The following is a 25661-nucleotide window of genomic DNA, read 5'->3' on the forward strand; positions in this document are numbered from 1 at the left end:
TGCTCAATCAGCTGAGCCACCCAAGTGCCCCTCAGTGTGATGATTTAACAAGAAATTCACATCTTACTTAACAGAAGATAGATTTATTTTTGCTTTGTTCATGTAAAATAGTCTCTGTGACATGGGAAAAACACTTGTAGAATAGTAGAACTGCTGACACTGTCATTTGGAAGAAGTTGTAGTTGTCTTAGAGACTGTATAGTATAGTGATTAAAGGTGCAGATGGCTAGATATGGATGCCAGCATCGCTGTGTACCAAGCTTCAAATGAGCTTTCTGAGAATGGGGATTGTGGTCGTACTTGCATCATAGGGTTTTTGTAAGGACTGAGTGAGCATATGGTTGGCATTTGGCAATTTTGTGCTATTAATATTATCAGCTGATTTTATACCAAAAGTAATATCGTTCCTCTCTTTCCCTCGCCCTATCTCTTTTTCTTGTGATGAACTTAGGTTTCGAGAATACAAAGCCATTGAAACTTTGGTGGGACTTTTAACTGACCAGCCTGAAGAAGTACTTGTGAATGTGGTTGGTGCATTGGGAGAATGTTGTCAGGAATATGAAAACCGTGTCCTTGTCCGGAAATGTGGTGGCCTTCAACCACTCGTAAACCTCCTTGTTGGAATAAACCAAACTCTTCTTGTCAATGTCACAAAAGCAGTTGGTGCTTGTGCAGTAGAACCTGAAAGTATGATGTAAGTAGCTTCACAACTGAAAGATTTTATTTGAGAGTGTTAGGGGAAATGCTCAGGTCATAATAGAATAGTGTCATCACTTAGAATTGGCGTGCATAAATGGTGAAAAAGTAAAATGGATTTACTTATAAATAACCACAAGATTATCAGTCATGAGTTACAGAGCCACATTGTTCCTTTGGATGAGCTGGAGGGCTGAGGCTGGGCATATTGGGAGGACTTAACATTCCCAGTAATTAATATCCCACCTGGAAACCTTCATATAATCAACAAAATTTTTCTCTGCTTCCTAAGGAAGAATTATCCATCTATCTAACTGAGACCCTAGGTAGTTCTAGGTAGCATTCTCACAATATCCTTGTTTCTCAATTCAATTCAGCAAACATATTTTAAGCACCTAACAAGTTAGCTGTGAACTAACAAGGGAAAGAGACAAAGAATTTTAAGCTGTGATCTTGTTCCTTAAGCAAATTTTTGTCTAATTAGGAAGAAAAGACTTAAATGTTGTACAACGTAAGAACAATAGCAAGATTATATAGAGATTATATATACATACATAAATATATATTTAAAAATATAAACATTTGTGTATAAATTAAATGTAAATGTATTTACATGAAATATGATTGTGTGTGTGTGTGTGTGTGTGTGTGTGTGTGTGTGTGTGTGTGTGCAGAAAGGCAAGAATCCATATGGGCCAAATATTGTATGAGGGTTATCCGGAGAACCAGAACCAACAGGATGAGAAAGGTGGGAGGAGTAGGGGGGATAGATTTAAGGAATTGGTTCAGGTGATTGCGGAGGCTTGGCAAGACCCAAGGCTGCAGGCTGGAGACTCAGGAAAGAGCGGCATTTTGAGGTCAAAAGCAGTTTGCTGGCAGAATTCCTTCTTGCTCAGAGGAAGTCAGCCTTTTTTTCTACTAAGGCCTTCTGATTGGATGAGGCCCACTAAGTCATGGAGGATTATCTGCTATACTCAAAGTCCACCAATTTAAGTATCAATCTCATCCCAGAAAACACCTTCACAGAAATATGCAAAACAATGTTTGAGCAGGGGCGCCTGGGTGGCGCAGTTAGTTGATCACTTGACTCTTGATCTCAGCTCAGGTCATGATCTCAGGGTTGTGAGATCAAGTCCCACATCAGGCTCTATGTTGAGTATGGGTCCTGCTTGAGATTCTCCCTCTTGCTCTGGTCCCCCTGCTGGCATGTATGCTCCCTCTCTCTCTCTCTCTCTCTCTCTCTCTCAAAAAAATTTTTTTTGATCAAGTATCTGGGCATCCCTTAACCCAGCTAAGTTGACACATCAACATTAACCATCACATATCCACCCCTTGTCAACTTGGTACCCACTCATGCATCTCCTTAAACCATACTTAATCTCCATAGAAAGATAATAACAAGGCCATATTCCTGCCTACCACTATACAACTATCCAGTGTACCACTGAAAATGCACTTAGCCCTTTTCTTAGAAGAGGAAGCAAAGTTCTTGGATGATGTTTATTCTTTTCCTTGATATTCTATAAATACACTGATGTAAAGTTCATCATACTTAAAAACTATGATAGAAAGTTAATGTCTCATTTACATGATAAGAGGATAAGAGGGAAGAAAAGAAACACACACACACACACACACATAATCCATAACAAAATAAGGAGTATTTGTGACAATCACAGTACTTATTCTGTAACCGGCCATGTGGTCATAGCTTGTATTTACAACTACCTTCTTTCATGACCCATTCCATATTCCCTTTGCTTTCAGCAAGCACTTTAGCTGGTTGTGGTTCTTTACCTGGTGGGGTAACCCAAACCTTCATTCCTGAAGGTCTGGGCCATTAGTATTCCTGCCTAGAGTGGGTTGTTACAGTTTTCCATCTACCTTAATCACAGGGCATGGTAATACTTAAGAGATGCCCTGAGGGATCTCCTGTTTTCCAGATATAGTCTTCTTTACCTCCATTGTGGAGTAGCAGTCCCTTGATAATTGGGATCAGTCACCCCAGCCAACATAGTAACTCCCTCCATTGCTTATTGATATAGAGGCACGGGGAGGCCAGAGTGCCTGGGAGGCAGGTTTAACTTTCAATTCAGTGTAACCACTGTTGTGTCTCCTAGTGGAAGCATTCCTCCCTGTGGGACAAAGACCTCCAAACCAGCAAAGTATAAGGTCACAGGAACAGGAAGCAAAAAATTTGCTAGTGGATCAGTCACTAGGGGTAATAGTGAGTCATTTCCATTCCCTGATTCCTAGACCCATGAATCCTGGCTATGTATGAAAGAACACCAAGTTATTTGGCAATTGGTTAGCTCTATTGGCCTATCCTATATAATCCCAGAGATCTGACAACCTTCCTTCATTTCATCTTTTTCTGTCCACTTCAGTCCAGGAGAGCAGTGTTTATTAAGATGGTTGATTGGATCCATGAGTCACACCTATAATCTTTTAATCATATGACTCTCCTATGTATCTCCCATATCATTTCATTCTGATTCACTCCTTCATTCAGCTCTTCAGTATGTATGACCAGGCACCCAGGGCTGCTGTGTAAGGATATATCCTGCACAACTCTAGGGAGCACCATTCCCGTGGACGTATACAGAGCATCATACTTTGGGGCCATACATAAAACCCTGTGGAAATGTATTATTTCCTATCTATTTTACCATTTGGTACCAGAAGCTTTTACCCTATGCCAGTCGTCTCTGGTAGTGCCCTCTTCCTTCTCACTTTCCTGGCTTTTGTGATTCATTTGTGTTCATGAAGGTCCTCTTCCTTCATGGGAAGCCTACAATTCTAAGACAGCCCTGAAACACTGTTAATGTGAGTCTCATCTCACTGCATATCTGGAATAAAAGTACTAAAGCCTCTATAATTCTTTTTGGATTTGGCTTCTGGAACCTTAGGCTCAGGGATTTCAGGCACCAAGGAACACTAGCTGTACTCATGATAACTTCAAGGAAAGAAGGGCTTATAAAACAGTTTTCTATTGTATTTCTCTTTCGGAAAAACACATGGTGTTCAGTAGCACATGATAAACACTTGTCAGTATTGGGTTTATGTATTTCTTTTGATCTTTGGCTCTTGCTTACTTTTTGTCTCTCACATCTGCCAATGACACCAGCTGCCTCTGAACTTGTTTTGAATGTATCCTCCTGCTCTCTGCCTTTAGTTGAGGTTCTGGCATCTGTTACCTGGACAATTGAAGCAGGTCCTATTTGGTCTCATCTCACATCTCTCCCCTTCCACACCTCCCTGCATGGCACTGAAATTTATTCTTCCAAACTGTAGGTCTGATAGGGTTGTTTTCTTGGCCTAAAGAACTATCAATGCCCTCTCAAGCTTTGAAAACCCAACCTAAGTTCCTTACCCTGGTATTCAAAGCATTTGCCTCCTGGCCCCTTTCTACCTCTCAAGCTTCATCTTGAAAGTAGAGTGTATAATGTATATATGTATATAGTAACCATCAATTTTTCCCTATAGTGAAGAGTCTGTTTCTTGGTTTGTCTCTCTCTGTATTTTTTCCTTTATTATTTGTTTCGTTTCTTAAATTCTACATGAGTGAGAATATGATATTTGTCTTTCTCTAATTTCACTTAGCATTATATGCTTTAGCTCCATCCATGTCATTGCAAATGGTAAAAATTGTATTCTTTTTATGGCTAAATAATATTCCATTGTGTGTATCGGGGTGTGTGTGTGTGTGTGTACACTTGGGCTTCTTCCAGTAGTTTGGCTATTGTAAATGCAATAAACATAAAGGTTCATGTATCACTTTGAATTAGTGTTTCTGTATTTTAGAAGTAAATACTCAGTAGTGTGATTCCAGGATCATAGGGTTAGCTCTATTTTTAACTTTTTGAGGAACCTCCATACTGCAGAGTTGCACCAGTTTGCATTCGCACCAACACTGCAAGAGGGTTCCTGTCTCCACATCCTTGCCAGCACCTGTTGTTTCACATGTTACTGATTTTAGCCATTCTGACAGGTGTGAGGTGATATCTCATTGTGGTTTTGATTTGTATTTCCTTGATGCCAAGTGATGTTGAGCATGTTTTCATGTGTTTGTTGGCCATCTGTATGTCTTCTTTGAAGAAATGTCTGTTCATGTCTTCTGCCTATTTTTAAATTGGGTTATTATTTTTTTTGGCTGTTGAGTTGTATAAGTTCTTTATATATTTTGAATACTAACCTTTTATTGTGGATCTGTCATTTGCAAATATCTTCTCCCATTAGGGTGGTTGCCTTTTAGTTTTGTTGATTGGTTCCTTTGCTATGCAAAAGCTTTTTATTTTTATTAAGTCCCAATAGTTTATTTTTGCTTTTGTTCTCCTTGCCTCAGGAGACATACTTAGAAAGATTTTGCTATGGCCGGTGTCAGAAATTACTGCCTGCACACTCTTCAAGGATTTTTAAAAATATTTTATTTATTTATTCATGAGAGATACACACACAGAGAGAGAGGGAGAGGCAGAGACACAGGCAGAGGGAGAAGCAGGCTCCATGCCAGAAGCCCGATGTGGGATTCAATCACAGGACTCTGAGATCACACCCTGAGCCAAAGGCAGACTGCTCAACCGCTGAGCCACCCAGACGTCCCTCTTAAAGGATTTTTATGGTTTCAGGTCTCACATTTAGGTCTTTCATCCATTTTGAGCTTACTTTTATGTATAGTATAAGAAAGTGGTCCAGTATCATTCTTTTGCATGTAACTGTCCAGTTTTCCCAACACCATTTGTTGAAAAGACTGTCTTTTCCCATTGCATATTCTTTCCTCTTTTGTCAAAAACTAATTGACCACATAAGTATGGATTTATTTCTGGGTTTTCTGTTCTGCTCCAAGAATAAATAACAAATATATTGAATTCCATTCATATAGGTTAGAATTCATTATTGCAAAGCCCCTCCTTCTATTCTGTATCTCTGATTTAATGATTTCCACATAAGTCATTACCAGGTTATCTAGTTGACCTGTAAAAATTACTTTTAAATGTCATCATTACATTACTTTTACAACAGGCCTTCAAACTCTTTTTAATATAACTATATTAGGCAAATTGTTATATTGATTTTTCAGTTGAACCCATTCAAGGAAAAGCCAGAGAAAACAGCTACATTTTTTTTAATTAAGATTTATTTATTTGACAGAGAGAACACAAGCAGAGGGAACAACAGGCAGAGGAAGAGGGAGAAGGAAGCTCCCTGCTGAGAGGGAGCCCAATGCAGGACTCAATCTAAGGCTTAACCGACTGAGCCACTTGGGGACCCCATATAGTTTTCTTATTCTGAATCTTAACATAGGTTTTGAAGCAACAAAATGTAATGAAAGAACAACTCAGTAATAAACAGCAAGCCTCAAGGACTTTCTGACTGAGTTGAGGAGACAGACAAGTAATTTTACTATGTTAGAGTAGATAATGAAATGGCTATAAACAAACATTATTTGTAAATATACAGTACTAGTTTGAATAGCTTTATGCAACATTTGACTTCTGGTTAATATGAAAACTACAAAAAAAGAGAAGTAGGAAAAAGGTATGTCCTCTCAAACAAGGAAATGCCACAGTTCCAAATCTTAAATGTAAAACACACCTGAAAAATGTAGGTAAATTACTGACCTGTGTGTAATATGTTGACAGCTAACACATGCTGCTTCATATCTCGAGATTTCCCCCCAAATAAGTGTCATGGTCATGAAATGTATAGCCAACCTTTTTTTTTCTTCATAACAGAGACTAGGGGAGTAAATAGGCCTTGGAAGAAGTGAGGAATTTCCCATCAGAGACCTAGTTTTGCACGTAAAACACCAGAAGTGGAGCCTAACGAAAAGTCATATGTACATGTTATTTTATATTGTCTACAGCAGTCTTCTAGCCCAAGCAGACTGTTGGAGACCCCTTGGAGTGAAAAGAATACTAGAGACTATGACTGCTGGATTGCAACACAATGAAGCTATAAATTTTTAGAGATTTGGAGTAAGCCAGATTGACTGTTTGAATGCTCAAAACTGAATGAAAGAGATGTGTTCACAAGGCAAAGAGAATAGCAGATTTTTGTAGGATTTTGAGGTAATTCCATCATAAAAAGAAACAGATAGATTCAGACAAAAAATTTCCCTACAATCACAAGGCTATTAAGACAGTATACTCCCTCATAATAAAGGAGCCAAAAGAAATTACATAAAATTTTACAAAAAGACTTTATAAGACAACTTAAGTTGTTATGACAAACTAGTTGTCAGAGCTCAGAAGAGAAATAAAAAAATTATTGAACTTAAAGTCTGAATAGATGCAAAAGAAGTGTGATAGACACAACCAAAAACACCATCAGGCAAGTGGTATATAGGAAATGTAAAATGAAATGAAGAATATATTAATATTACAATAGGGAAATTGGTAAATATGGAACCCAAGGAGACCCAACTTAAACATAATGGATATTCCTTAAGAAGAGGCTAGAACCAGTGGAATATGATCTTAATTAAAGATAACAATAGAAAAAAATTTTATGTGATTCTGTAGACCAAAAGACCCAACAAGACCTTAGTAATATTGATACAGAATAGCCTACAGTAATGCATCCTGATAAATCTACTTGTATCTCAAAAGTAAAGGAAAAAACAAATATATCTAGGCAAAAGAACAAACCATGAGGACAAAATGCCTTCATATTCCTCCACAACTTCTTTTAAGGTCAAAAAACATTAATTAAAGGATCAAATCCCACAGATTAACATTGTGAGGTAGAAAAAAAATATTACCCAAGAATTTCACATCCAGCCCAGTTGTTCTTCAAGTGTGAAGGTAGTAGCACATTCTCAATCATGCAAGGATTCGGTAAACATAGTACTAGATCTTCTTGAAAAAAATTGCCAATTACAGAAAGTCAATCAAGAAATTAAAGTATTTTAAAACAGCGAACTAGGGATCCCTGGGTGGCTCAGCGGTTTAGTGCCTGCCTTTGGCCCAGGGCACGATCCTGGAGTCCTGGGATTGAGTCCCATGTCAGGCTTCCGGCATGGAGCCTGCTTCTGCCTTCTCCTGTGTCTGCCTCTCTGTCTCTTTCTATGTCTATCATGAATAAATAAATACAACAGCAAAATATGGCTAAAATGTATCAGTAGAGACCATTGAGTTTCTTTAAATATTAAACTAAGGAAATAATGGAGGAGTTATCATTGGAGGAATCATACTATTTTATAGATACTAATGATAATAATTTAACAATACAACTATCTGATAAAAATAAAACAAATACAAGATAAGTGAGTTATCCTCTTTCACATAAATGAATCAGTAGATACTGTATACAACCTTCTCTTATCTGTTTATCATCTATGCATTCATTTTCTCTGTCTATCCATCCTGTTTAGCTTTAGGCATAAAGAAATGTCCAGAATCATTTACATTAATTATCAATGATCATTATTTCTGAAAGACAGGATTTGGGATCACTTCTTATTTTCTTCTTTATATGTTTCTATATAGTCTATATGATAAATACATATCATTACAAAATTAAAGTTCTTGTTTAATACCTTTCACAATCCCCTTTTATTCTGGGGCGCCTGGGTGGCTCAGTCAGTTAAGCATCTGATTCTTGGTTTCCGTTCCGGTGATGATCGCAGGGTCCTGAGATGGAGCCCTGCATCAGCTTCCCGCAGTCAGCATGCAGTCTGCTTGAGATTCTCTCTCTCCCTCTGCCTCTCCCCCCTCAAATAAATAAATAAATAAATCTTTTAAAAAACCGTAGATTCTGGAACCATTGCTTGGATGCCAGTCTTATCACTTACCAACTATGTTTCCTTTGGCAAATTATTAAACTACTTGATGTCTTGGTTACAACATATATAAAATGGGAATGGTAAGGATACCTATCTCATTGGATTGTTGTGATGACTGTGTTAATTAATATGTGTAAAGTACTTATGTAATAAGTACTGGGTAAATGTTCATGTAGCAGTGGGTTCGATTAATAACAATTTAAAATGATAATACGTAAATAGAAAATTAAAGTCAGACTGTCTAGTATCTGTACTCATCTACAGATGAATTCCTTGTTTCTATGTTACTTTTGCATCAAATTAATCATGCTATTTAATTTGCTTTAAGTTGAGAACAAGTGGCCCCTAAATGGGGAATAACTCACTTTAAACTCTCACCTGCAATTAGAAGCTTGGAGGCTGTGGCATTGATATGTAAATAGGCAATTACAATTCAGGCCTTTGCATCATGCTAATACATTTACTTTTTGTTTGAAAGTTGACTGAAAGTTACAAGGTTTTAAGTATAACATGAGACAGAGGATCATGTTAAGGGATCATTGTAGGCCAGAGGTGAAGGTGGCTTAAACTAAGCCAGTGGAATATAATATAATAAAAAATAAAGAAATTGACAGATTAAAGAGATATAAAGGGGAAGAATGAATAAAACCCGGTAAATGATTAAACATGAGTTCTAAAGAAGAAGGAGTAGTGATGGATAATATTTAGGATTCTTTTTTTTAATTGAATAAATTTGATGTGTCACATTATGTGAGTGTAAGATGTACAGTATGTTGCTTTGATATCATATGCATATTTAGGTTTCTGACTTTGGCAACTAGATAGATAATGGTACCACCACTTACTGACATGGGGGATATAGGTACAGTACTAGTGAAGGAAGAAGGAACTTGACTAGGGGAGGAATGAAATCAACTTGTTCATCATTATAGTACCTAACACAGTCCAAGGCTCAGGGTAGACACCCAACAAACATTTCTTATGGAATGGATGGTGAATTCGGTTACAGTTGGGTGGACACTGAGGTTCCCATGGCATGTTCATGTGCTGATGGCGACCAGTTATTGGATTTAGTCGTGTCTAAAGCTCAGGATAGAGATGCAGGTTAGACATAGTGTCATAATATTTGGTAACTGAAGTCATAGCTATACATGAGAGATTGTGAGGATGAAAGCAGAATGAACAGGATCCTACTTGAACCTGATCTTTCAGGGAGAAGCAATGTACAGGAAGTACCTATAAAGAAACAGAAGAATCAGCAAGAGTTGTGAGGGAAATTAAATGAGTTATTGAAAAAAAAGAAAGAAAGAAAGGAAAGAGAACATTTAAAAGAGCAAAAGAGTTCAAAACTGTCACATTCTCTGAGAAGGCCTCATAAGATAAAGACAAAATTGTCCTTCCTTGTGCAACAAGGGGTTGATGGATCCTTTTGTACTCTTAAATACGGTTTTCCCACAAATGTTTTTATAAACGCACTAAGGTGGTTTCAGAAAACAGTGTTTTGAACTTGGTAAGAATCCAAACAGCATTGCTCTTGGCATCATATTTCAGGCATGGCTGTTCTTGCTAGATTTGTAGGATTTATTGCATCTTTGAGCTTTCAGGTAAATGGTAAGGAAATGACAAACAAATATCTCTCCCGCATGTGAGTCTGATATAATTCATTATTTTAATGACTAGCAGTTTTATGTTTTAGTGATTTGTCTGTGGCTGTGGCTGTGGCTAAGGCTTAGGTCACATAGCAGGATAAACATATACTCATAGCACAGTTTTATGAACTTTGTGCAATAGAATGCATAAGCAGTTCTCCCTTTTAAATAAGAATCAGAAACATCTTAATAATAACAATTTGGCTACTGAATCAAAAATGATTTTTGAGAAACCAATGATTTCATAAAACTCTATTGGCTTTTTTCAGTACTTCAGATGACTGCTTTTAGAAACTCAATATGAATTATTTCATATTAATTATGCCCTTGCCCAGGAGCTAAAATGGAACAGCATTCTGACATACAAAGTTCGTGAAAAAGTAGATTTTTTGTGCTGAATTTTCTCTTCTTGTTGACTTAATATCTACTTGAAATGTACAAAATTCATCTGGAAGTAATCTGGCTTTCAGGTATATGAAATCACACCAACATTGCAAAAAAACACTTGCAGTTTGCGAAATGTAATTTTCTATTAAAAGACTGTAAAAATCCAAAATAAAAAGCATAGAAGCTTAAAACTTAATAAATATCCATGATTTATTTTCTACGTCAGGATCTTAACTTTTTAAAAACATTTTTTAAACTTTTTTTTAAGACTTATTTATTATTCATAGAGACAGAGAGAGAGAGAGAGAGAGAGAGAGAGAGGCAGAGACATAGGCAGAGGGAGAAACAGGCTCCACACAGGGAGCCCAACGAGGGATTTGATCCCGGGACTCCAAGATCACGTCCTGGGCCAAAGGCAGGCGCTAAACCACTGAGCCATCCAGGGATCACCTAACTTTTATAGTAGCACCAGACTTATGGAAAAGTTGCAAAAATAGAGAGATTTCCCATATACCCTTTATCCAGCTTCCCTTAACATCCTCCATAACCACAGTGAAATTATAGGACTCTTTGTTGAAGTGTAGATTTTTCACTTTGAAGAGTAAAGTTTCCTTAATGTGGATTTTGTGCATTTTTGTTCAGGTCATTCCTAAGTATTTCATCTTCTTTGTTGATGTTATATATGGTTTTTTTCCTGCCATTATGTCCCTCAATTAATTGTCTCTATGAACACTATTAAATTTTATATATTAATTCTATATGGAGCTATCTTACAGAATGCTCTCATTATTTGAGTTCATTTTATTATTAACTGTCTAAGCACAGTGGTTGACACACTGTAGCCCATGGTCCAAACCCTTTCTTTATAAATAAAGTTTTATTGGAACACAGTCACACTCATTTATTTATTACTGTCTTTGGCTGCTTTTTGGCTACAATGGCAGGGTTGAATAGTTGCAACAGAGACTGAATGACCCACAAAACTAAAATACTATCTACCTGTTTACAGAAAAATTTGCCGACTTCTGCCCTAGGGTATTCCAGAGAAAATTTTATCTCTTCTTTAGAAGTTCTTTAAATTGATTTCTCTTGTCTGATTTCATTAACTAATTTCCTAGCATAATACTGGATAGTTGTATAGTTAGTGGTCTTCTTTGCCTTTTTTCCTGATTTTAGTGGAAGTGCCTCTAGTATTTTTATAGCAAGTAAAATAACATCTTGAGAACTAAATTATATATTTTATCATCTTAAAATTCAAATTAAATTAAAAATCAATTTCTATTTTAAAGTGTTGTTTTTAATCAGAAAAGTATTTAATTTTTGTCAGAGTGTTCGAACATTTATGGAAATAATCATTATGATTTTTCCCTTTTATGTGCTCATATGGCCTTAAGCGGGTTTCTAAACACTGAACCAACCTTGCATTCCAGAAATTGTTTCATTTGGTTATAATGTACTGTTTTCTTAGTGTAGTATCTGCTTTTGTTTCCTAATATTTTATTTTCTTTTTAATGAAATGAGTGACGGTCATTGGCTTGTTTCTTTTTTTTTTTTTTTCTTTTCTGTCAAGTCTAGGTATCAATGTTGTACCTGCTTCACAAAAGGAATTAAGTCTTCTTTCATTTCTTTACTCTGGAATGATTTATTGATCAATGAGACCACCTAGACTTTAAAGGTTCAATAGAAGTCTACTGTGCAATCAAATGGCCCTACTATGTGTGTGTGTTATTAGTTCCTTATTAGCTTTCTCTAGTTCTTCTATAGAATCTCTTTATCCTCCCTACTCTAATGGTCATTTATGGCAATCTGCATCTCCTTGTAAAATGTTCAATTTCATTGTATGACAGAATTTATTTGAGTAAGTGGTCTACAAAGTCATATCTTATGATTTTTAAATTTTGTCTTTTTAATGGTATATATATATATTTGTGTGTGTATATATATATATATATATATATATATTTGGTGTATATATATTTTTTGGTATATGTGAGCTTTCATCTAGTATTTTCCTGATCAAATTATCTGGTTATTCTATTTTGATTTTTTTAAATTGTTTAATTCTAAAAAAAACCCAGGGTGCCTGGGTGGCTCAGTTTTAAGCATCTGGTCATGATCTGGGGAAGGTCATGATCTGGGGTTCTGGAATCAATCCCCACATCAGGCTCTTTGCTTAGCAGCGAGTCTGCTTTTCCCTCTCCCTCTGCCTCTGTGATCTCTCACTCTTTCTCTCACAAATTATTTTTTTTTATCTTTATTAATTCCTTGTTGCTTTCTTTTGGTGTATTTTGTAACTTTTTTTCTAATATTTTGAGCTAGGAAGTTATTTAGTTTCATTACTGTTTAAATAATAAAAGTAATTTGTGCATGAATTTTCCTCTGACATGATTTAAATATCTCTTGTATAGTTGATACGTAGTGATTTCATTATCATCATTTTTTGGAAATCCTTTTATATCAGTTTTTATTTTCCTTTTAGCCCAGGAATTGTTTAATAGATTTTTTTTGTTATTCTACAAGGAAGAACTTTTTAATTTTTTGTTTTGTTAGCTATTTCTCAATATAAAGGCATCACCCACTTTTTGAAAGTTAACATTATGCCACATCATGTTTTTGAAAGATCTACATTAGTACCTGTTCTCACTAACCAAAAGAAATCTGAAGATTTTTGCTTTTTTTAAAGATTTTATTTATTTATTAATGAGAGACAGACGGAGAGAGAGAGAGAGAGAGAGACAGAGACAGAGAGAGACAGAGAGAGAGAGAGAGAGAGAGAGAGAGAGAGAGAGAGAGGGAGAGACACTGGCAGAGGGAGGAGCAGGCTCCACGCAGGGAGCCCGATGTGGGACTCAATCCCGGGACTCCAGGATCATGCCCTGGGCCAAAGGCAGGCACCAAACTGCTGAGCCACCCAGGGATCCCAAGATTTTTGCTTTTATGGAAAAAAGGCAAAAAGCAAAAATAGCATTCAGCATTCATTTCTCAGTGAGCCCTTACAGAGGTAGTGTGCATTCCAAGCAGTGAGAGTGGCAGTGTCAAGCTCCTTTCCTGGGTACTGCTCTCAGCATCAAGCCACCATAGCTTTGAACTATGTCTTGTGAGCATCTGTGTTTTATCTCAATATTGTGCATCCATTAGCAAGATGTGTCCTAAGATGTGTCCTTGCTCTATTCCCTTTTGGCTAATGAAAAGTTTCATAGGAACACTTTAATTTTGGGTAGCAGGAGAAGCTTGTACTATGTTTTGGTCTGGGCTAATTTTTCAATTTCTACTTTTTATGGAAGTTAGTGATTTTTTACAAGCTTATACAAAGTAAATTTTTGCACAGCATCTTGGGATGAAAATGTATTCTATGTCAACAGAATGTAGAGTTTGATGTATATTATGTTACTTAGCTTTTATCTCTACTTAGCGTTGTTTGTACACTTAAGCTGTGTTATACTAAAAATAGTATAATAAAGCCTTTTATCAGTAGTGTGCTTCTATCTGTATCTTCTTACATCTTATATAGTTTTTACTTCTTAAAGGCAAGTTCTATATAGTTTGGCACATAAATGTTTTTAATAGTCGTTAATTTTGGCTTTTAATATTACAAGGGCTATTCTCTGCTTTGTTTAATGAATTTGGGCTTGATTTCTACTTTGTCTGATATCAGAATCTTTACTCCTGCTTTCTTATTTTTTGCATTTTCTTGGGATATCTTGGCCTACCCTTTATTTTTAGCCTTTTTTGAATAATTTTCTTTTAAGTATTCCCTTTTAAAATAGTATATAGATGGGTCTTGCTTTGCAAGCCAAATTAAGAATATTTGCTCTTCTTCTCTTTTTTTCAGTGAGAGAGAGTGGGGTGTGAGACAGAGTGAGAGGGAGAATCTTTAGCAGACTCTATGCCCAGTGGGGGCCTGACTCACAACTCTGAGATCATGATCTGAGCCAAAATCAAGTTTTGGACACTTAACCACCTGAGCCACCCCAGGCACCCAGGATACTTGTTCTTTTAATGAATTGAATGCAGTCACACTTGTTGATATGACTGATACATTTGGTCTCAACAATGTAATAATATTTCATAATCATATTTTATTATATTTGCTGCTGCTTTTCAAAAAGATTTGTAGGGATCCCTGGGTGGCGCAGCGGTTTGGCACCTGCCTTTGGCCCAGGGCGCGATCCTGGAGATCCGGGATCGAATCCCACTTCGGGCTCCCGGTGCATGGAGCCTGCTTCTCCCTCTGCCTATGTCTCTGCCTCTCTCTCTCTCTGACTATCATAAATGAATAAAAAATTAAAAAAAAAAAAGATTTGTAGTCTTTGCTAGTTTTTGTTGTTACTTAGAAAGCTTTGCATTCTTGTTTTATTCTAGTCATTGTCCTGTACCTGTACATTTTTCTACTGCCCTCTTTTTCCTTTCTGTTATGTCATATTTTGCTGCTTAGTTCCTCAGTTTTTACTGGTTATCTTTTAACTCCTATTTATTCTCTATATAATAGTAAGTGTATTCTGTTTTTTCTTTCCCTCTTTCTTTTCCTTCCCTTTACCTTTTTTTTTTTTTAAAGTAGGCTCATGACCCTGAGATCAAGATCTGAGCTTAATTCAAGAGTCAGATGATTAACTGGCTAAGCCACACAGGTGCCCCTTTACCTCCCATTTTTTAGTGCATTATTTCTACTTTGTCAAAACATATAATATTTGAACATTATTGTGTTCTTGTTTAGTCATATATATGTGTACATACACACGTGTACACACACTAATCAGTTTTTGCTGAAGTTTTTATCATATTTTAATTGTTTGGAATTCATCCTGTAGTAAAATCTTCATAAAGGATTCATGGGTGCAGAATTCCATAAGGTTTCAAATGTTTTACTTTTTTCTAATTTTTAGAGATATGATTGACAGTTTTAAAATTGTGTATATTTAAGGTATACAACGTTGTGTTTGATATAATGTACCTTGTGTAATAATTCCACAATCAAGCTAATTAGTGTATTACCTCACACAGTTATTCATTTATTTGGGTGTATGATAAGAACACTCAAGATATCAGTATACATTATTATTAGTCTAGTTACTGTTCTGTACCCTAGATCTCTGGAACTTAGGTACTTTAAAACTGAAACATTGTACATTTGACCCATTTCCTCCACCTAGCCCTGGTGACCACCATTACATTCTGTTTCTCTAAGTTCAACTTTGTAAAAAAGTTTTTTAGTTCCAGTATAGTTGACCTAGAGTGTTATATTAGTTTCAGGTGTACAATATAGTGATTCAACACTTCTATACATTATTCAATGCTCATCACATAAGTGTACTCTTTAATCCACATTACCTATTTTACCCATCCCCCCTTCCACTTCCTCTCTGGTAACCATCTATTATTCCCTATGGGTAAGAGTCTGTTTCTTGGTTTGTCTCTCTTTTTTTACCCTTTGTTCATTTGTTTCTGAAATTCCACATATGAGTGAAATCATATGGTATTTTTATTTCTCTTATTTTGCTTAGCATTATTCCCTTTAACTCCATCCATGTTGTTGCAAATGGCAAGATTTCATTCTTTTTATGTCTGAATAGTATTCCATTGTACATATATACCACATCTCTTCCATTTATCTATCAATGGACATCCAAGTTCAACTTTTTTAGATTCCACATATAAGTGATATCATGCAATATTTGTCTTTCTGTGTCAGGCTTATTTCACTTAGCATAATGTCTTCCAAATCCATCCATATCACAAATAGCAGTATTTCTTTTTTAAGGCCAAATAACATTCCATTATTTATATATATACTCACAATTTCTACTCATCTACTGATGGACACCTAGGTTGTTTCCATATCCTGACTATTATGAATAATGCTGTAATGAATGTGAGAGTGCAAGTATCTCTTTGAGATACTGAATTTCCTTCCTTTGCATATATACCCAAAAGTTGGATTGCTGGATCATACAATAGTTTATTTTTCATTTTGGGGGGAACCTTTATATTGTTTTCCATAATTACTGTACCAACTTACATTCCCACCAACATCGTGCAAGGGTTGTCTTTTCTCCACATCCTTGCAAACATTTTTTATCTCCTGTCTTTTGGGGAATAGATTTTTTAAGGAGTGAGGCAATAGTTCATTATAGCTTTGATATGCATTTTCCTGATGATTAGTGATGTTGAGCTGGTTTTATATACCTGTTGTCCATTTGTAGGTCTTTTCTGAAGAAATGTCTGTTCCTTTGCCCATTTTTTAAATAAAGGTGTTTGTTTGATTGCTACTGACTTATATGAACTCCTTATATATTTTGATTTTTAACTCCTCAGTTTATGGTTCACAAATATTTTCTCCTATTCCATAGATTGCCTCTTTGTGTAACTATTTCCTTTGCTGTGCAGACACACATGTGAATACCCACTGAAGCTATTTTCCTATGAATACTCAGAGGACAGCCTTGCTAGATATAAAATCTTTTATTCCCACTTTATTCACTGAAGTAAAAAAAAAATGCACCATTTTTTACTTGCTTCATAGCTTTTTTTTTTTTCTTGGAAGTCTGATTCTAGTCTAATTCTTTTATCTTTGTAAGTCATTTGATCTTTTTTTCTGGAGGCCTTGAGATTTTGAGGGAAGAGGGGTCTTTAGAAAACAATATTTTTATAGGTTTATCTCATAGTTGATTGCTAACTATTTGGTTAAACTGAAATAGAATTAATACAGGAAAGGCAGAAGGATAAATGCCTTTCCTTTCTTCGAAAAAAAGTCAAATTTCAGATATCTGAATTGTTAGGAGCCCTAGCAAACTCCAGTAGTGACAGTAAGGGCTATTTTGGGGATTTATTATGAACTCATGGGTTTTCATGATTTACTTCAGTCTCTACTGTTCTTTTATATGAAATGCCTGGCATACAGAATTCAAAACCTGCTAAAATCCTAATGTCCTAATAATGAATTATTTTTCATTACTTCAAAATAACCTTAAAATCTAAAGGTCGACTTTCAAATATAAGTGCTTACCCATAAGAGTTAAATTTCATTTTCTTTAGAAGATAAGAAAAGAGTGTTTCTATTAATATTCAGTAAATACCCAAGACTTTCAGAAATTTTAAGGAGCAATCTACCTAAATAATGTACTAATTTCCTGTAATTTATTCTATAAAATATTTTCCTTCCACACATTGTAAAATAAACATTTGCTGAACTGATTGTTACATGGTATAGTGTTATGTGATCATGTAATGAAAGACTCTTTTTATAAAACATGTACACAAGGATAGAATTAAAACTTACCATGGAATCTGTAACTCTAAATTTCCTGTCTTCTGTGGTTTAAACATAATTATGTTGCATTTACATAGTTTTTTCTTATTTTTACATTGGGTTTATTTGTTCTTTTTAAAAGAGGGGAAAAAGTAAAGCTACGCTTGTTTGTATACAAAAGAGATTTAATCTCTTTGTGGCTGCCCAAATATTTCTTTTACCACAGAACCAGTCTTTTGACCTTTTAGGGTTTATGCAAGACGTAAAATAGAGTATGTTTTATATATTTGTATCACTAAGAACATTTTTCCTGCTTTTCACGTTTTCTTTTTTGTTGTTTCTCATCTACATACTTTTAAAAGCACATGGATTTGCCTGATAACAAATGACAAATGCAAAGTAATTACGTGAATAATTTCATCTTCTGAATCTTCATTTTCTCATTTTAAAACAAGCTGTAGGGATTTTTGATTTGAAGATGATGTGGATTCTATTTATTCATATTATATATTTTATCCAGTTGTGATGTGTGCTTAGTTTAACACTGAATTAAATGAGCTGTTCAGTACCATTTCTTGTGATAGAAAGAATATATATCTGTGTATGGAAATTAAAACGCATTTTCAAACATTTATTTTGAGGAATGTAATATGTATAAAGGAAAGTACATGATGCAAATGTACATATTTGTAATGTACTGAAAAGGGAAGACTCCTATAACTGCAACCCAAGCCAAGAATATTGTCATTACCCTAAAAACTCCCTGGCTATTCCTCCTTACCGCAAGGTATCCACTGCCACCTCTCTTCACTCCGGGGAGCTCCCTTCTCTTGCCTTTTATGGCATTTCATATCTTGCTTTTGTTTTCATAATTCTTGAGAATGCCTCCTTGTATAGCTCAGTCCTGTCTCTACTTGGAAACAAATGGAAGCATAGTATGTATTTGTTTTGTCTGACTTTTTTTGTTCAAAATAATAGGTTATTTTAACACTTAATAAATGTTGTTAGGAACCTATCTAGTCAATTTGGGAGAGTGGAAATCCTAATAATATTGAGACTGCCAATCCACTAATATGGCATATGTCTCCATTTATTTAGGTCTTCTTTAATTTCAGTGACTGTTTAATATAGTTGTATATATTCAAGTATATCTTTGAGTATTCTTACAACCTTGTTAACTTTATTCTTTCTAATAAATTTTTATAGATTTTTTAAGGGTTTTTTACATATAGAATTATGTTATCTGCAAATAATGAGAATTTACTCTTTTCCCCCAATCTTTATGCTTTTTATTTCTTTTCCTTTGTTGAACAGGCCAGGACCTCTGTTACAGTGAGGTGAGCACATACATCTGTGTGCTGTCCTGAACTTGGGGAGAAAACATTCCATTTCTTACTGTTATGTATGCTACTAGTTGTAGGTTTTTTGTGGATGCCCTTTATCAGATTGAGGAAGTTCATTTATTCCCAGTTTGTTTTGGAGTTTGTTTTTTAAATCATAAATAGGTTTTGAATTTTGTAAAATGCTTTTTCTACAGCTTTTGAGAGTATCAGATAAATTTTCTTTGTTCTATTAACAACAAGGTGAATTTCATGAATTGATTTTTGAAGGTTGAGTCAAAGATTGAGTCAACCTTCCATTTTTTGGGTAAAATCACTGAGCATGTTATATTACCCTTTTCATTTATTCTTGGATTTTATTAGCTGGTGTTTCATATTCTATGTTTATATTGATGAGGTATGTTGGTTTATATTCTTCTTGTAATATTTTTGTCGAGTTTTAGCATATGGATTATGCTGGCCCTATAAACAAGTCAAAAGATCATCTTTCCTTTCTGTTTTCAAATAGAATTTGTGTAGGATTATATCTTAAATGTTTGATAGAATTCACCAGCAAAACCATCTGGACTTGGAGTTCTTTGTGGAAAGGACTTTTGTTGATGATGATTTATTTGTATCTGATGGTGTTAAAGGTAATTATGTGTCTTTAATAAATATGGTACTGTTTAGATTTTCCATGTCTTTTTGGACCAATTATGTCATTTGTTTCTCTCAATATATTTGTTTTCATTTAAGTTCAGTTAATTGGCACAAAGTTATTTATAATGTCCTTGTATTATTATTTTTATCGTTTTATCAGTTGTACGTTCTGTAATGATAGTAATATGTGTTCTCTCTCTTTTTGTGTCTCTTTTTTTATCAGTCCCTGATGCAGCTCAAGGACCATTTTTAATAACATGTGAGTTAAAAATGGTTTTTACATGTTAAATATTTACAAAACAAAGACTATGCAACAGAGATCATATGCTGCCTCCAAAGCCTACAATACTCACTGTTGTCTCCTTTCATAAGAAGTTTGTCAACTGTTACTTTAGTGGATTATCAGTATTATTCATCTTCTTTTTATTATTTTATTTTACTCATCTCAGGTTTAAGTTTTTGCTTTTTCTGCTCTCTTGAAGTAAAAGCTGTGATAGTTTACATTACAGGTCCATTCTTTGCCACTGTGGGCATTTAAAGCTATTATATATTTCCCTCTCAGTACCATTTTAGCACATCCCACAAATACGGTTTCTTTTTGTTTGATTCAAAATATTTCCTGAATTTCTTTGTGACTTCCCTTTGGCCCAAGGGTTATTTACAGGTGTTGCTTAATTTCCAAAAATTTGAGTATTTTCCAGAAACCATATCATGCTTGATTTGTAATTTAAGACCATGTCAGAGATGATATTCACTGAGATTTTAACTTTTCCACATTTAGCTTTATGGTCTGGCCATGTGGTCCATTTTTGTAAATATTCTCTTTGCATGGGATTTTGCATGTGCATTCTGCAGTTGTAGTGTTTTTAAAATGTTGATTAGGTCATGTTGGTTAAGTGTGTTGTTCAGTCTTCTGTATCTTTACAATTTTTTTTCCTATTCTATTACCCCTGAGAAAGAGGTGCTAAAATTGTTCACTACAGTTATAAATTTGTTTCTAGTTTTCTGTCAGTATTTGTAATTTCTTCCATTGACAATAAGAAACTGATTCCCATCTATACTTATCAGACTTCCCTCCCTGTATATAACCTGTCCTCCATGTTCACCCCTATCCTGTCCCCTTTGCAGATGCTGTTCTCATTCTGCTTTGGCTCTGATTCAACATGCCAGAATGCCCAGGTGCCTGCATGCTATGCTGTCTTTATCCTATTCAAGCTCTGGTACCCCATGCTGGACCACCTTTCCCTTTCACTCTTCATACTGCTTAGTCTCTTATTTCCCGAGCCAGACTTCGCACCCTGTTCAGGCTCATCATTACACAACAGGCTGATTCTCGAGGGGCTCTCTTTTTGCAAGGGTTCCACCTCCCCACTTGAGTTGTACTCCTAGGGGCTGCTCTGATTTAGAACTGGATACCACATTCCTGCTTTATCCTGCATGTAGAGATTCCTTCTTCATCTTCTTGGGCTTTAATACCCCATGCAGGGCCACTAAAGCACTTTACCTTCTACTGTGGTCCCTACATTGTTCTCCCACACATAATGATTTTGGGGCTGAATTATTCCGGGGGCACAGGGAAGGGGCTGTATCATTATTTTTGAAAGATATTTTTACTTGGTTTAGAAGTCTAGATGAACAGCATTTTTATTCCAGCACATTATAAATGCCATTTTCTTGTCTTTTTGTTTTCATTGTTTATTGTGAGAAGTCAGATTTTGTTTTTATTTTAATTCCCTATACCCGATGTGTCTTTTCTTTAGCTGGCTTTAAGACCTGCTTCTTAGCTTTGGATTTCAGCAGTTTGATTATGAAATGCTTAAGGTGTAGTTTTCTTTGTATTTTTTTCTGTTTAGGGTTCACTGAGCTTCTCAGACCTATGGATTAATGTCTTCCATCAATTTTAGAAAGACTTCAGTCATTGTCTTTGCATATATTCTTTGGTCTCATTCTCTCTTTCCCTCTTTTTTTCCTGAAATTCCAATTTGCACATGCTGTTTTATTTAATAATATTCCACAGACATTGAACTCTTATTTTTTCATTTTTTCTCCTTATGTTTCAGTTTGGATGCCTTTTCTTTAAATTCATATATTCCTTTCTCTACTAATTTCAGTTTGTTGTTAAGCCCATCTAATAAATTCTTCCTTTCTCATACTGCAGTTTTCAAGTCTAGCTTTTCCACTTGGTCTTTTTTACAATAGTTTTCGTGTCTCTGGTTGCAGAATTTTCTTTCTTTTGAAACCAATTATAAACATTTTTGAAAAATACATAATCTAAGTCAAATTATATAAATGCCTCTTAATCAGGCAACAACAAATTATTTTATACAATTAAAGGGTATCCAATTGGCAGATTATTGTTCAGTCTTTAGAGCTCCTACCCATACTATTAAAAACAAACAATTAGGAGCACCTAGGTGGCTCAGTGGGTTAAATGTCTGACTCTTGATTTCACTTCAGGTCATGATCTCAGGGTTATGAGGCTGACCCCATGTTCGGCTTCTCACTGGGTATGGAGCCTACTTAAGATTCTCTCTCTCCCTCTTTCTCTGCTCGTACCCCTGCTCTCTCCTTCTCTAAAAAAAAAGAAAAGAAAAGAAAAGAAAAGAAAACAAGAATCGTGCAAGTATGGACAGATAAATGGAATAAATTAGATAGGCTAAATAAATATATCTATATATAACTATATAACTACATATCAAAATTTAGGATATTATGACTGATATGAGGTTACATGTCATTGTGGTTTCGACTTGCATCTCTCTGGTGGTAGGTGATGTTGAAAATCTTTTCATGTGTCTCTTGGCCATCCGGATATCTTTGGAAATATCCTTTTTCAGGTACTGTGCCTATTTTTAATCAGATTATTTGTGGGCTTCAGTGTTGAATTGTATTCTTTTTTTTTAATTTTTTTTTTATTTATTTATGATAGTCACAGAGAGAGGGAGAGAAAGAGAGACAGGCAGAGGGAGAAGCAGGCTCCATGCACCGGGAGCCCGATGCGGGATTCGATCCCGGATCTCCAGGATCGCGCCCTGGGCCAAAGGCAGGCGCCAAACCGCTGCGCCACCCAGGGATCCCTGAATTGTATTCTTTAAATATTTTGTTATTAATCCCTTATCAGACGTGGTTTTTTCTTATTTAGTAGGTTGTCTTTTTATTTTATTGATAGTTCCCTTTGTTGTACAAAAGCTTTTTAGTTTGATGTAGTTGCAATATTCAGTTTTGCTTTTATGTCCATTGCCTGAGGAAACAGATCCACCATACTTAATATTTTTTTAAATTTTAGTATACTATCACAGAATGACCATAAAAAAGCTGGATCTCTACTTCCTTCTTATAGACAATTCAGGTAATTAACATATTTAAGTATAAGCAAAGTATATATTTTTTAAAGATTTTTATTTATTTATTCATGAGAATACACAGAGAGGAGAGAGAGAGGCAGAGACACAGGCAGAGAGAGAAGCAGGCTCCATTCTGAGAGCCCCATGTGGGACTCGATCCAGGGTCTCCAGGATCACACCCTGGGCTGCAGGCGGCACTAAACCACTGAGCCACCAGGGCTGCCCAGCAAAGTATATTATAAGAGAACAAAAGAAATATTCAAGTTTTACTATCTGGGGGTGTGGATGGCTATTCTAAGCATAAGTAAAAGATCAAAATCATAAAGAAAATAATTGATAGATCTAATTACACAGGATTTTAAATACTGAGGAAGAATGAAAATGAAAGAGAAGAAAAATTTCCTCTTCCACTGGAAATAACCAGTATAGTAACTTCTTACTCAACAAATTAGTGGTTAAAGGGAATAGATTAAACTTACTCTGCTTTTCTGTAGGATAACTGAGCCCCTAGGTGATGAGAGGAAGCTCTCTTTATTAAAGAATTCAGTCAATGAATGTAGTGGTTTTTTTAATTTTGTTTACTCTAACTCCCAATAAAATAATTATTTTAGGCAAGGATAATTAATAGATGCTAAAACTTTAAGGTAGGGAAGATGTTGTTAGGATAGGACCTTCTTGAAATTTTAGCTGCGAATTATATTATTTCTCTAATTCACTTACAAATGGTTTAGAAAAAATAAACACACATTTATACTGATAGATGACACTGGCAATGAGGTTTTGAAAGTTGTGTGTTATTCATGTTTATTTACCATTAAAAACTAAGTATGTTTGAAATATTCCATAATGAAGGAGAAAAAGAATTAAGGTGAAAAATTAAAGTTTTTGCATGTAGAGACAAAATTAAGATAGTTGCTGTTGCTGGTGGCTGGTAGTCTTATGATCTGTGTATGTGGAATCAAATTGACATAACTTTTATGGAGAATAGTCTGCTATTGTGTATTAAAAATTAAAATATACAAAATCTTTACTGAGCAATTCCATTTCTCAGTATGTGTCCTTAGAAAATAATCAGTGCATTGCAAAAGAATGCAAGGATGGCCTTTGCAATGTTATTTTTATTATTTTGCAAAACCAGAAAGAACCTAATTTCAATTAATAAAGGATCAGTTAACTATATTATGGTACATCAATATAGCAATACTTGTCATTAAAATGATTACTATGAATCTACGTTCATTTGCATTCATTGACACAGAAGCTCCATTACATATATTGAATTAAAAAGGCAGATTATAAAACAGAAGGGGTAGTGAATGGAATGGGTGTCTTGTCATTGTGGTAACCATAAGTATTAATATTTGTGTTGGTCCATTTTGCTCTCTCTTTTGGGCAAGCCATGCCTCAGCTGCTTTTCATACACTCATCTAAATCATGCTTTTTTTTTTTTCCAGGGAAGAAAGAAAAAATAAATTATGTTTTATTTGCATATCCAACCAACATACCACATATCATACAGAGTTGGTTAGGCACTCTACTTCTGCTTTCTCATTGGGTAATAAAAGTGTTGGAGTATATGTTCTCTAGGATCCAATATTAATATTGTATGCATGTAACAACTACTGAGTAACTTTCATTTAGTGTTTACTGAAAATGACTAGTTCTTCATGCCAGGGACTGCACTAGGTACCAGAACACTGTTTTCTGTAGCCCTGTGCTAGCTTCTCTCACCCCTGCAGGGGTACTGCCGCATGTTACTGTTGCATGGACAGCCTCCTTGCACCGCCCCCCCGCCACTCGTCTATCCCACCACACTTCTCTGGTTTATTTTTTTTCCAGTCACTTTAATAGTTCATATAATGTGCCAGGTTGCTCTTTTATTCTGTGTCTTTTCCCAAAAGAATATTAGCTCCATGAGAGCAGGGATTTCAGTTTGCTTTCAAGGTGGAAATATCCCCAGTGCCTCAAAAATTACCTGGCACCTAGTGGGCACTCTCTTAATATTTACTGTAAGAATGATTTTTTTTTCCCCTGAGAAAATGTTTCTGGGACTTTTCTAATCATATTGTTTACACAACTATAAAAGGATAGGTTATCATTCTATACTACCAGGGCCAAGAAATTCTGGGACATAACTTTCCAGAGTTTGTCATGTTCACTTTTTTTCTTCAAATTTGGTCTCCCGTAGAATCTCTAATATTTAGAGAGATAAACATAAAAACATTGAGAATCATTATAAAAAAGTAAAATTCTTTTCTAATTGTAGCTTTTCATCGGTGACCATTTAATTCTTTTTTTTTAAGGTTTTATTTATTTATTCATGAGAGATAGAGAGAGGCAGAGACACAGGCAGAGGGAGAAGTAGGCTCCCTGCGAGGAATCCAATATGGGACTCGATCCCAGGACTCTGGGGTCACTATCTGAGCCAAAGGCAGATGCTCAAACACTGTGCCACCCAGGTGTCCCTGACCACTTAATTCTGACATCCTTTTCATGTTTCCATTTTTACTGAGTTGCCAACTTGATTTTAAAATCTATAGATTTCAGTTGCATCCTCTAACAAGGTGTAAGAAT

The 25661-nt window shown here is 35.4% G+C and overlaps 1 protein-coding gene across 12 annotated transcripts in view; it reads left to right on the forward strand.

Annotated features, from left to right (window-relative positions):
* Positions 1–25661, forward strand: part of LOC140629442 (outer dynein arm-docking complex subunit 2-like) — a 150382-nt gene that overhangs the window by 109872 nt on the left and 14849 nt on the right. For 9 of the 12 annotated variants that reach the window (XM_072818919.1, XM_072818915.1, XM_072818920.1 and 6 more), the window contains one exon: positions 452–694. In XM_072818919.1, coding sequence (XP_072675020.1) covers positions 452–694 — 243 coding nt within the window. Of the gene's footprint in view, positions 1–451; positions 695–12093; positions 12285–19966; positions 20004–25661 lie in introns of those variants that run through there. The other 3 variants (XM_072818924.1, XM_072818923.1, XM_072818926.1) reach the window with 3 other exon arrangements.

The sequence above is a fragment of the Canis lupus genome (assembly GCF_048164855.1).
Source record: "Canis lupus baileyi chromosome 5 unlocalized genomic scaffold, mCanLup2.hap1 SUPER_5_unloc_5, whole genome shotgun sequence".
Classification (NCBI taxonomy): Eukaryota; Metazoa; Chordata; class Mammalia; order Carnivora; family Canidae; genus Canis; species Canis lupus.